This window comes from Periplaneta americana, chromosome 15 (assembly GCF_040183065.1).
Source record: "Periplaneta americana isolate PAMFEO1 chromosome 15, P.americana_PAMFEO1_priV1, whole genome shotgun sequence".
Taxonomy (NCBI): domain Eukaryota; kingdom Metazoa; phylum Arthropoda; class Insecta; order Blattodea; family Blattidae; genus Periplaneta; species Periplaneta americana.
The window spans coordinates 10771789-10786042 of record NC_091131.1 but is presented as its reverse complement, the minus strand read 5'-3'; the positions used below and the strand labels follow the sequence as shown (position 1 = coordinate 10786042).

At 37.4% G+C, this 14254-nt stretch overlaps 1 protein-coding gene across 1 annotated transcript; it reads left to right on the top strand.

The window, feature by feature from the left end:
• The first annotated feature begins 15 nt into the window (after positions 1-15).
• Positions 16-10415, top strand: LOC138714630 (uncharacterized). Its single transcript, XM_069846664.1, has 3 exons — positions 16-502; positions 1264-1428; positions 6221-10415. The coding sequence occupies exons 1-3, from the start codon at positions 324-326 to the stop codon at positions 6987-6989; spliced, it is 1113 nt and encodes a 370-aa protein (XP_069702765.1). The 5' UTR covers positions 16-323; the 3' UTR covers positions 6990-10415.
• Positions 10416-14254: the final 3839 nt, after the last annotated feature.

The following is a 14254-nucleotide window of genomic DNA, read 5'->3' as shown; positions in this document are numbered from 1 at the left end:
TTTCAAATCTGCGCGCGCAAGGGCGCAAGTAGGACATTCTGTCGTCTGTTGCCGAGGTGAATGCTCGAGTGATTAATGAGAACAGTCTTGATGTTTATGGAAGTGGTTAGACAATGGGAGGTTTTAAAGGGCTTATGTGATCGTACGAAGGTCACATTCTCCCCCCCCCCCTTGGCAAATGAAAATGTACATTTTCATTGTTATATAATGAAAGCATAATATTTGAGGTTAAATCCGTCCTCAACATTGATTTACCTGTTACCTAACCTTGCCTTACGTAAGTAGTGTCTGTTCACCGAAAGACAGAAACCCTCACATATACAATGAAACGGATATTGGAAATGTATAAACCTCCTATTTTGGCTGCGTTTGGCAATCCATTGTTAGACATGTGTACTAAAATTAGTGACTTTGATATTTTGAAAAAATATGGATTAGTAGAAAATGGTCAAAAAGAAGTTGCAGATGGTGATCTGGAAATCTTCAGAGAAGTTCGTAAAAGGTATGAAGTGTAAGCCGATTTTACTTGCTAGTTTGGGCCAATTGTGTTTTTTTTATTTTTGGGCATTCCTGTATTTTATATACGGATATTACAAATCATAAGTGTAACACTATATTGGAGTCCACAAAACCATTTATTTTATTATACAAAAATGATTATGAAGATAGTGCAACAGTTACATATTCATGTACAAGCTTTGTTTGTCATTTAGCCATTTACTATTTGATAAAAAAAAACAGCATGCATGCCTGTAACTTTTTTTATCATTGCTGGATTTTACCGAATGTAAGTGTAAATGCATGAAACATATTGTTAGGCAATTAGACAGTATTATTTACTCGTTACGCTTTAATTGATGCTTGCATATAAATTTGTCTTGTAAGTTCTTGATATTCCCAGGTCTGCTAAAAATTTCAGAAGCACCATTACAGTCTACATTTTACCCTGCAGATTAAGCCTCAAATTCAGGTGATTGAGACAATTTCTGGTAAACAAAAACTGTGTTAGAGCAGATTTTCTGGGGGCAGTCCTGTTTTCTCTCACACAATTACATAAATTTGACACCATTCATTGTAATTCATAAAAAAAAAATAGATACATACTGGTAGCTAAAGTCTTCCTGCCCTTGTGATGTGCTCATGAGTCTGGTGATCTACGACAGGAGCAGCCATGAGAAATTCTTATACTGGAGTTGAATATGAAAACAACAAATATTGGTACTAAAATATTTACTTAAACATGCATATTTTCTGTGCTTTTAGTTTCGATGTGGAGTACCACCCTGGGGGCGCTGCTCAAAATACGCTGAGGATATTTCAGTGGTTGATCCAGTGTCCGTTTTATTCAGTCTATTTCGGAGGAATAGGAAATGATGGAGAAGGGAAATTGCTTGAGAAACTTGTGAAGGCCTCTGGAGTCGAGACAAGGTATTCTAAACATGTAAGAGATTTATGTTGTGTTATGAATAGGGCCTGGATATATATGCACTGAAAATACCTAAAATATGCATGCAAATATGCACTGAAAATGTTGAAAATATGCACTAAAAACAAAACAGTATGCACTGACCAAATCTTGCAACTGTACTGTGGTTGGTTTTTTCCAACACTTTACATGAAAGTAAATTTGGTTTGCTGGGTACTTTTGGACATAAATTACCCACTATGTATCTGCCACACGAATCTGTTGATTCATCAACCAAAATCCATGCGCAGTTCCCTCGTATGTCAGATCGTTGGATTCATCCCGTGTCCTCTCATTGAGACAATATTTTTTAAGAAATGATCGTAGATGTGGATTATTTAATTTATGCAGCGGAATGTTCTGCATACAAAAGCTTTACAAAGGTCAGCGGAAAATGTACTAACTTCAGACTGTGATTTCGCCTGAGTTAAAAGTACCTGTTGCGTGTTCTTACCCTTTTGTTTTGACCAGAGATGTTCAGTTGTTTTCGAATGCTGTTCTAGTTAAAACTTTTTCTCGCATTTCATGGTATTCTTGACAATACACTACATTGCCGTCACTTGAATAGTCACTATTGCCTGAAATCCACTGTTTAATTAAAAAGGATTTAGTGGACTTATCTTTAGGCATTTTTAGTTTAATCTGACAGAACACCGCATAAACTATTAGTAGATGAAAAACAAGTCAACAGATGAACACCTGCGGTCCTGTCGACACAAACTTTGAGAGGATACTGCATTGAGAAAGGAAGTATGATCCTGTTAACATTTCACTTGAAATAGTAAGGTTATTGTGATGCCAAGGGATGTCCAACATATAAATTCATTACTATAGTCGCGATGCTGTTATTCCCGGCGTGACTCCTCCTCTTTGCTTACGTCTTAGGAAGTGAAGGCTCTATAAAGTCTAGGTAGGTAGTATCGTTCGCCATTTTTGTTCTTTCGTTGCCGAGCTACCATACGAGGAATCTATTTGCCACACCGTTAAACATTATCATGTCGTAGCTCCTATGATGATAATCAAACGCACTGTAATTCAGCAAATAATTGAGTGGCAAATAACGTCTTCGTGTGCTTTCTGCGAACGCCAACGAAAGAGCCAAAATGGCGGGCGATTATATTAAGTATTTATCGAGCCTTAAGAAATGAATAATGTCTTCATAAGTGAATCACAAGACGCACTCGTTTATAAATGTAGCTGACCTGCAACGCGATTGATTGCCGGAAATTTAGAGTGACGGGACTATAGATTTACAGTTCGTTCAGAAATTTCAGATAATTGATAATACATAAACTAAATAAATGCTGAAACATGCACTAACCCTCAAAATAAGCATTTGCATTTTCGAAAAATCCGGGCCCTAGTTATGAATAAGACTCTGACCGTGTACTTTAGATGGAATCACAGTTATTCCCAAGACACAGTCACTGTCTTTTCTCTAACACTGTTCTATACTCAGTGAGCCCTCTTATCCTAGTCTCGTTCCTTCTGGTTAGATTAGATAAAGAAGGGAGAGTGACCTTTTCTTGAAAATTAACCAAAATCACTACTCATTTCCCCATCATGACCTTATTATCTCTGCACTCTTAAAGTAACATGATCTCTTGACACATAATACAGTCTTATCTGACCAGCCATTATCAACTAATTAGATTGAAAGAGAAAAAAAAATTTCAGCATTAAACTTATAGATATTATTTTATGATAAAAGAAAATGCAAGATTTCGGTGTTATTTCGTGTTATACCATCTACTTTCTTATTTATCATCATCGTCTTATGTATCTGAATTTATTCCAAATAGTCACATAAATTAACAAAAGGATACCAGTATACTAGTCAAAATGATATTGTAAGAAAATATATATTTTCATTTTATCACTAAATTTACACATCTGAATATAAAAAAACATTCTTTCCTATATCAGGGACAGATCAGCACACAGAATATGCCTGCATGATATCCTTTCTCTCTTCATTTTATGTAAGAAAAATAATTTAAAAAATATTCGTTAAGAGCTGATTTTGAGTAAACCATCATTTTATAAAATAAAGACCCATTACTTCTTTCATTAAAATTACTTCATTCATATGCATCATTCCCAAATAAATTGACGCATAGATGCTGAATATGAACAAGACCTGTCTGATAGAGCCTAGGAGAAATTTATATAGCATGCCAAAAACAGTTTTTTTTCAGTATCAAGAATGCAAAAAACGTAAATTTTTGTTTTCTTTACAGTACTTGTTCTTCACATAAAGAAAAAGTAAAAACTGAAACGTGACATATTTCACTGCATTACCCCTCCCTGATGTAATTATATACAAAACAATTTGATTATTTTCTGGCAATATTCTTCTTTACTCATTACGAAATTTTACGAATATGAGCAGTGATAAAAATTTGTATAATTCTACTAACATGGACTTTATTTTATGCACTGACATTAACGTAAAATATACTATTTAATCGTAAGTTTGTTAGCACGCGGCCCTGTTTCAAATCCTGGTTGGTACAAGTTACCTGATTTAGGTTTCTCTGGGGTTTTCCCTCAATCCATTAAGAACAAATGCTGGGTAACTTTCGGTGCCAGAGCTACCGGCGTGGCTCAGTCGGTTAAGGCACTTGTCTGCCGGTCTGAAGTTGCGCTCGGGCGCAGGTTCGATCCCCGCTTGGGCTGATTACCTGGTTGGGCTTTTTCCGAGGTTTTTCCCAACTGTAAGGTGAATGCCAGGTAATCTATGGCGAATCCTCGGCCTCATCTCGCCAAATACCATCTCTCTATCACCAATCTCATCGACGCTAAATAACCTAGTAGTTGATACAGCGTCGTTAAATAATCAACTAGAACAAAAAATCAGTGCCAGACCCATTTCACTGGCATTACCACCTTCATCTCACCCAGACCTAGATAATCATAGCTGTTAATAAAGCATCATAAAATAACCCAATTACAAAAAATCGTAAATATTTCACGAAAATAATCGCAGGTCTACATTAAACATTTTATTTGAATAGATCTCTCATATTTTCTTAAAATTGAAAAGATTGAACTTAAATTTTCTTACTGAGATTATAATATACAGCAGCCTGGGGCATAAGGGAGAAGGGCCTATGTCCTTTTCGCTTACACTGCTTTAGAAACAAACACACAGTAAGGCTACTGTGCATCAGTAGTGGAGTTTAGGTGACCAGTGAGAGTCGAAAGTTATGATACCGGCCTTACACAATCCACCACTTAGCAATGCTTGCATTCCTGTTTACTCGTATCAGTCCGAAACATGTGTCTGCCGAGGAAGGTGGAATGAGGAGTTAAGAGGTAATCTGCAGTGACTCAATTAGCGCCCAGGCCTGATACTATTTTTGTTTTGTCTGTAATAGGCCTAACACTAATATATTTGAATAAAACAAGTAACTTATTATATCTATGATTTAATATTTCGCACTTTGAATATTTCGGAACTGTGATTAGAAGTGCCGAAAATTTATTTCTAGAAGCATAAATTATATACTTACTTACTTACTTACTGGCTTTTAAGGAACCCCGAGGTTCATTGCCACCCTCACATAAGCCCGCCATCGGTCCCTATCCTGAGCAAGATTAATCCATTCTCTATCATCATATCCCACCTCCCTCAAATACATTTTAATATTATTTTCCCATCTACGTCTCGGCCTCCCTAAAGGTCTTTTTCCCTCCGGCCTCCCTAAAGGTCTTTTTCCCTCCGGCCTCCCAACTAACACTCTATATGCATTTCTGGATTCGCCCATACGTGCTACATGCCCTGCCCATCTCAAACGTCTTGATTTAATGGTCCTAATTATGTCAAGTGAAGAATACAATGCGTGCAGTTCTGTGTTGTGCAACTTTCTCCATCCTGTAACTTCATCCCTCTTAGCCCCAAATATTTTCCTAAGCACCTTATTCTCAAACACCCTTAACCTATGTTCCTCTCTCAAAGTGAGAGTCCAAGTTTCACAACCATACAGAACAACCGGTAATATAACTGTTTTATAAATTCTAACTTTCAGATTTTTTGACAGTAGACTAGATGATAAAAGCTTCTCAACCGAATAATAACAGGCATTTCCCATATTTATTCTGTGTTTAATTTCCTCCCGAGTATCATTTATATTTGTTACTGTTGCTCCAAGATATTTGAACTTCTCCACCTCTTCAAAAGATAAATTTCGAATTTTTATATTTCCATTTCGTACAATATTCCCGTCACGAGTCATAATCATATACTTTGTCTTTTCAAGATTTACTTCCAAACCTATCTCTTTACTTGCTTCCAGTAAAATTCCCGTGTTTTCCCTAATCGTTTGTGGATTTTCTCCTAACATATTCATGTCATCCGCATAGACAAGCAGCTGATGTAACCCGTTCAATTCCAAGTCCTCCTGGACTTTCCTAATGGCATACTCTATAGCAAAGTTAAAAAGTAAAGGTGATAGTGCATCTCCTTGCTTTAGCCCACAGTGAATTGGAAACTCATCTGACAGAAACTGAACTATATTAACCCTGCTATACGTTTCACTGAGACACATTTTAATTAATCGAACTAGTTTCTTGGGAATACCAAATTCAATAAGAATATCCTATAAAACTTCTCTCTTAACCAAGTCATATGCCGTTTTGAAATCTATGAATAACTGATGCACTGTACCCTTATACTCCCATTTTTTCTGCATTATCTGTCGAATACAAAATATATGAAATAAATTGTATACTATGTTATTTGCTGTTTGCCAGGTATGCATATCATGAAGGAGTTCCAACTGGCAGTTGTCTCGCACTTATCAGCGGTGAAAACAGATCTCTGATTGGTCACCTGGGAGCTGCCAACATTTACAAGCCGTCCGACCTAACACACCACATGCAGACATTGCACCAAGTAAACATCATCTACATAGAGAGCTTCTTTATCAGTCACAGCTATGACGCCGCTCTGGCATTGTTGGAGGTGTGCTATGACAGAGGGATTCCCCTGGTTTTCAACATCGGTGCCACGTACATGTGCGAGGGTTACGGCAAGGAGGTGTCTCACCTGGCCAAGTCTGCCAACATTTTATTTGGAAACAAGGAAGAGTACAAAGCTCTAAGCAAAGTGATGGATTTAGATTGTCAAAGCATTAAGCAGATTGCAGTAACCCTTCATGAAATGAGTGAGCACCAAACACACGTTTTGAGAACTCATGAGCTTGGACAGTACTTCGATGCTCTGGGCAAGGTGCTGGTTGTGACGGATGGCAGAGACCCCGTGCTTTGTGTTCATGGCAGGGCTGGCAGCGGTCCCTCAGTCTCAGAGTACCCTGTGCCAGTTCTAGATGATAAGTTGATCAGGGACACGACAGGGGCTGGCGACTCCTTTGTGGCGGGGTTTTTGGCGGGGGTATTTCTGAAACACAGTCCACAGATGTGCACAGCGTGGGGATGCTGGTCAGCACGGCAAATAATTCAACTCATGGGGTGTCAAGTTCCTTCCTATCCCCCAGATGCGATTTACAAGCTCAAAATTTAGTCAGTTCTGTTTTCTGTTTTATTTGTTCCTGCAAGCATGGCTGATAATTCTAGAATAGAAGTACAGTAAAACCTCGAAAAGATGCGCCTGCTTATTACGCTATCCCGTGTAATACGCTTTTTTGTCCGGTCCTGCACATTTCATATATAACGCCTTTATAAAATACCCCATTTGTTGCACTCAAGTCCCGCATAAAACGCTGTTTTTGTGGAATATTTTCGATGTAATTTTCAGCAATGTACTGTAACAGCATTGAAACATCTTGGTCATTGAACTCACTAGTGCCATTAACCTGAAAAGTATTGGTATTCGACCCTTTACCTGCGATTTAAACCTTCATACTTCATACCTTAGTATACCCCACCCTCTTGTTATGCTCTCTTATTCGATCCTTTACCTCCGTGGTTAAAACCTACATACAGTTACAATACCTCACCCTCTTGCTAACCCTCTCTCTCAAACAGCATTCCTCACTCGGCCGTAATAAAATTCTGGAAATTTTTGCTGGGCAGTTTGTTGTCCTTTTGTGTATTGAAGTGTCTGTGAGTGTGATTACAATGAGTGTTAAACGAAAAGCGCTTTCTGTGTCGGAAAAATTGGAAATCTTACGAAAGTACGACGAGAACAGTGCTCTTACTCAGAAACAACTCCCTGATGCATTAGGAGTCCCAACATCGACATTAAGAACGATAATAAAAAATCGCGACTCAATCACTACAGCTGCGACGTCGGGAGGATGTAATCGCAGGAAACTGAAGTGTGGTAAACATGAGGACTTGGAGGACACGCACACGGCAAACAACTATAAATGGCTTTTTTTCGAAAGAATTAAGCACAGTATATATTGTAAATGTCTTTGACGTAGAGTACAGTAATTACATAATGGAGTAATACTGTATTACCTTTCATGAATCATGTATTTCAATAAAGAAAAATGCTAATAGATGCTGTAATATAAGTCAAAATTAGTATACCCGCCTAATACGCAGTCCCGGTTAATATGTGGTTTACACCCGGTCCCTTGAACAGCGTCTTATCGGGGTTTTACTGTACCTGTCTCCATATATTACATGTATTTTTTTATCAGTATCACGAAGATGACAAATAATTTCCCATTAGGCCTATAGGTTTCATTCATTCTGTTTCACAACATGTCAGTTCAATAAACTCGTCCCCTCATCATCAACATGCTTAAAATATGTTGTTAACTACTGCTGAGTTCTTGGCAGTAAGCCATTACTGAATAACTTTATGATATCTTTGATGTTCATGTTTCATTTCACATGACCGGATCCCCACGATGTTAGGTCAGCATGATGCCGGCCCTCCAAAGACAAACGGTCGAATTTGCCCAGAGCATTCTCTTTCAGGTATTCTGTAAATGATGTACAGTATTACTCATTTTCAGCAAACAGCATTCTTCAGTGTTTGATTGTGATTATAGAGCATCTTTCTATTCCTCCTAATTTTACTCTGCATTATGGGCTGGGCGTAAGGTAACGTAATTCCTAATTTAACAGTCTGGCAAAAGCCAGCATCTGTGATATATATATTTTTTAATGGTTTATTTTACCATGCTTTATCAACTGCTGTGGTTATCTAGCATCTAAATGATATGAAGGTGATAATGCCAGCAAAATGAATCAGTGGTCCAGCACCGAAAGTTACCCAGCATTTGCTCTAAATGGGTTGAGGGAAAACCCCAGAAAAACCTCATCCAGGTATCTTGTTCCAATCAGGATTTGAACCCGGGCCCGCTTGTTTCACAGTCAGGCAGGTTAACCGTTACTCCACAGTGGTGGACATCTGTGATATGATAAAGCGATAATGGAGCAGTGGTGTAATGACAGCAGAACCAAAGAACTCAGAGCAGATTTATCTCACAAATGCTTTACATATTACAGGACCATCAGGAATTGAACCCTGAAGTTTACAGTGAGAAGTGATCAATAACTAGCTGAATGATAGTTAAACTTAAGACTTTGCCTAAAATATGTGACTTGTGTGTCTTAATAGTGCCTCGAATTCATTTACAAGTTGAGCAATACAGTAATCTTGATAAGTGTACGGTATTATGTTATGATTTCAAAATAATTCTTGTTGTTAACTAATGTTGAGTTCTAGGCAATAAAGCCATTAACTCTTTCTCGGAACAGATGCATTATAGGACCAACCCTAAATATAAGAATATGCAAAGCCACAAAAAAAAAAAAAGGTCAACGGAAATAGCGTTTCGATCAATTAAATTATCGATATATATCGTTTTTATTATGTTGCCAACCAACGAATATTGTGTAAAATTAGTTTGATTTTAATCATGGTGGCAATTTCGAATGCTATAGTTAAAAATAAAAAAGAAGTGGATCAAATTCTTCCTGTTGGCTTAAAATGTAAGCCTAGAATTTGAAATTATGGAATTATAATGAGAACCTTTTTACTTGCCTTACCAATGAATACAGATATGTTCTATTTTTTTTTTTATGTGATTGTGGTTTATTTAAGAGTGAAATATTCTGCAAAACATGTAATTCCGGGATGAGTTTAAGAAATGTAAAAGTAAACGAGATGCACTCATGTGGAGATATCATCGGAAATTACAAGGCATTAAATGATAAACACAGGAACGCCGTATCGTAGTACTTTGTGAAACCACTTGGATAATGGAGAAAATTAAATGGAACATCTCCACTGAGGTCGATGGTAAAATGATCATTTTTACAACAATTGAAGGGTACACGGGAATAACGATCAAGGTCCATTTTAGAAAGTTTCGAGAAAAACGAATTTTAAAGTTTAAGCATTTAATACTTTGTTATGTGTATATTTAATAGAAATTGACGTAGTGGAATGTCGAGAATGATGATTTCTTATTACTAGCTAGACCACATGCTAGTACTTTCTTTCCACTATAAGATAGCATTATTAACTCAATTTCGATTTTTGATGGACCTTGATCGTTTTTCCCGTGTACCCTTCAATTTTTATTTACATTTTTTGGTCCAGGGAAAATATTAGTAAAAGTGTCGTTTTGGAAAGACTAGTATTTTCCCAGGACTAAAAATGCAGCATAAATGGAGTAAAATTAGTATTTTACGTGGACCATATTAAATTTGTGGTAAAATATTTTAAGTTTTAAGTTTAGCTTTGGTTTGTTTCTTTAACTTAATTTTGAGTAAAATATAATATATTGTATAACAAAGGTGACTAATATGCGCTTAATTTCATTGTTGTTGGTTTCATTAAGTGATAAATGTTTGTAGTATACTTTAGTTTTGCTAAGATGGCATACTTGATATAATAATCGAAACTGTACAATATATAATCGATACTATGGAATACTCGGGGTGGGTTCTATAATGCATCTGTTGCTATTTCTCTCCAATATATATGAGTGATGTAGCAAAAAATATAACCATTTGAATGTAAGCACCATATTTTTATATTATAATGGTTATATCACCTACTCACAACCCCAAACTGTTTTGAGCACCACACCTACCATTGTTAGCAGGTCCATATGACCTAGCCAGGAGGATTGTCGGACAACTCCACCGACCATATCCCCTATTCACCACTTAGGGGACGCTTATGCATGCCATGGCAGGTCAGCATGCTTCATTTTTGGTGGCACAGTTATACCGCTGTACTCGGTCCCCAGAGCCTCGTTTGTTAAAACAGGTTGCACCACGGGAAGGTGAGGATGGGATTTGAGTAGGAGAGGTTATGGAATGCACTTCACTACTCCTTGCAACCCTGGATAAATACATATTAATTAATTATATATAAGTGGACAGACAGAATAAGAAATGAAGTTGTGTTGGAAAGAGTGCGTGAAGAAAGAATGATGCTGAAACTGATCAGGAAGAGAAAAAGAAATTGGCTGGTTCACTGGCTGAGAAGAGACTGCCTACTGAAGGATGCACTGGAAGGAATAGTGAACGGGAGAAGAATTTGTGGTAAAAGAAGATATCAATGATAGACGACATTAAAGCCTGGTTCAGACGGTGCTAGTTTCTGTGATGGATTCCAAGGTGCCTGCGTGGATGGGTCACCTGCGTGGTCACTGACTGGCTCCCGTGTTGGCTATGGTGATGGTAGTTGTTCACACAGAGCTGGCTCTTTTCACAGTTCAAATTGGAATATCATCTGCTGCTTCATCTGTTGCCAACACTCATGGTCAAAAAGAAACTAAACCGTGAGTGGAAAATAACTAAAGTCCTATCAACTTTACAGGGAGTTATACCTGAAATCTTGATTTGCATAATACACGTCACTGTTCGTTAACAGAAAGCCACAATTTAAGTCACACGGAGTTAGTGTGCGCTCGAAGTTGGTTGCTTGACGATTGTCAGCCCACTTTGAGGTCTGTGGATATAGAGGGAAAAATTGGATCGGTGTCGGTTAGAGTTCCCGGGTAGCTCAGTGGTAGAGCGTTGGTACGTTAAACCAAAGGTCCCGGGTTCGATACCCGGCTCCGGAACAATTTTTCCCTCGAAATTATTCAAATCAACTTTACAGGGAGTTATACCTGAAATCTTGATTTGCAACTAAAGTCCTACATTTACAGTAGTAAATGTCGTAATAAAGTAATTAAGCCATAAGTGCAAAACAGCTAAAGTCCGATATTTAATTGTTGTTTCTTAGAAACTAAAGAATATAGAAAAAAACAGGTTTAGTTGGAAAACAACGAACATGGCGACATGGTTTCAGTGGTGATATTATATGATCATCTTTGCTTTCCAGCCTGCAAACCATCACGAAAAATAGCAAGGAACCTACCCTCGAAATCCAGCAAGCTAGCCATCCACGGAGCCACCAGAGCGCATTACTTCCGGCGAGTGACCACGCAGGTGACCCATCTGCGTAGCCACCTTGGAATCCATCACAGAAACACGCACCGTCTGAACCGGGCTTAAGATATATGGATCATATGAAGAAACAAAGAGGAAGGCAGAAAATAGGAAAGATTGGAGAAAGCTGGGTTTGCAGTGAAAGATCTGCCCTTGGGCAGAACACTAAACCAGCGATGTCAGACAGGGACTAAACGGAGCGGAGCGCTCCACTAGACTGGTTGCGTGCTCCGGTGTTTCCACAGACATAAGCAAGTTCAAGCTCCGATCTAGCTGCACAACCGGTATTGGAGCTTACAACTCTGACACTACTGCACTACACGAAAAAATTCTTCGTGAAATTAAAATTTAAAAAATGTTATAAAAAGTTATATTACCTTTTTTTTAAACATTTTTAACACTTTTAAAGTTTCAATTTTAAGAAAGTTTTATATTTTTTTTTATATAAGTGTTAAAATGAACAGCAAAGACAAAGGAATTAATTATAATGTAATTTTATAGTGTGCAAAATGCTGTTAAATTTCCAGCTGTAAAATATTATGGTAAAAGCACTGCATGAAAATATTTTTATTAACAAGAAATTTAGAAAATGTTTTTTTTTAAGCATTATAATTACTAAATAACTTTGTAACTTCTTTACTGTGTCAATATGAGGGATTTACCTGAAGCCTAGTGAAAGTCCCACACTATTTTCTGCTGAAGAGTGAAGAAACCAGAAAATAGCGCAGGACCTTCACTAGGCTTCAGACAATGAAGAATATCACTTCGAAACTAGTCAGCTAGGTAAATTCCTCATACTGACACAGTAAAGAAGTTACGAAGTTAATCAGCCATTATGTAAGTGTTAAAAGTGCATACAGAACAATGAAGCATTACAATTTTAAATACTAATGCTGTCTTATATGTGATTTGAAAACATATATACTGTATGGATCCATGGTAATGTGTATTTAAACCATTTTACCACAAATTTAGTCCATGATAAAATACTAATTTTTTATCTTAGCATGTAGGCTTTCACGGCCGGTGTCTAGTTCAAACGGAGCTTCCACGCTAAGATGTCGTGGTCTACTGGTGCAAATGTTCCCAAACATTTCGTCTACTACTGCGGCAGACATCTTCAGTGGTTATCTTAGGTCGAAGTCTTCTGCTAGGGGTACCTGTAGCAACTGATAACCTGACTGGTTGCTTGTCCTTATTTATAGAGCCGGGGATTGGCCTTAGTGTTCCATAGTGTTGGATCTTGGTGGCCTTGGACTGGTTGTTGTGTTCCATTGTTGTGGCGGACTGCACTCGCTGAAACAGACTCGTACTAAACCTGTGCGCAGCGACGGTACGACAGATGGAAACCGAAATCCAGCGATTGCAGTCCGCCACAATAATGGAACACTAAGGCCAATCCCTGGCTCTATAAATGACAGGCAACCAGTCAGGTTATCAGTTGCTACAGGTACCACTAGCAGAAGACTTCGACTGAAGATATCTGCCGCAGTAGTAGACGAAACGTCTGGGAACATCTGCACCAGTAGACCACAGCATCTTAGCCCGGAAGCTCCGTTTCTACTAATTTTTGGTCCAGTAAAATACTCGTCTTTTACGAAAACATTCGCTTGTTATTCACTGATTTATAGTACTACAATGGATCACTACACCTTAGCCTAGCCAGATCTTATAAACTTGCAGCTTGTGTACTGCCCATGTTGTAGTATTAGATCTGTTGTACAATGTAATGAAATTTTAGATTATTGTATTAATGAGTGCAGCATTATGAAGAAGGTTTAGGGTGTGTTAGTGTGTGCTGAGAGTACATTTTTCTTCCGTTTGGAACTGTGTACGGGTTTTCTCTAATTTCGAATTTTTTTTTTAACAATGATGCTTATCCATCCCTTTTTTTCTTCTCCTGAATCCATTTTTGTAATCATTACATTTGATTTAAGGTTGTGATTCAGTTTAGATGTTATAAGAGCATTCCTGTGTTTCTCTGTATAACTCTTAATAAGACTAAATCAAAAGTGACACTTTATTTTAAGAAATCGTTCCTACAAGCAGCAACTGCTTGCATTTTTCTTAACACTTATATTATGTTAAGACAAGTATAAAATATCGATATATTACGGTGCTTATTGTTTTATCTGATTGAAATATAAACTTACTTATAGTTAATATTTAAAGCGTTTCATTTTAAAAGTAATGAAATTTTAGATTATTGTATTAATGAGTGCAGCATTATGAAGAAGGTTTAGGGTGTGTTAGTGTGTGCTGAGAGTACATTTTTCTTCCGTTTGGAACTGTGTACGGGTTTTCTCTAATTTCGAATTTTTTTTTTTAACAATGATGCTTATCCATCCCTTTTTTTCTTCTCCTGAATCCATTTTTGTAATCATTACATTTGATTTAAGGTTGTGATTCAGTTTA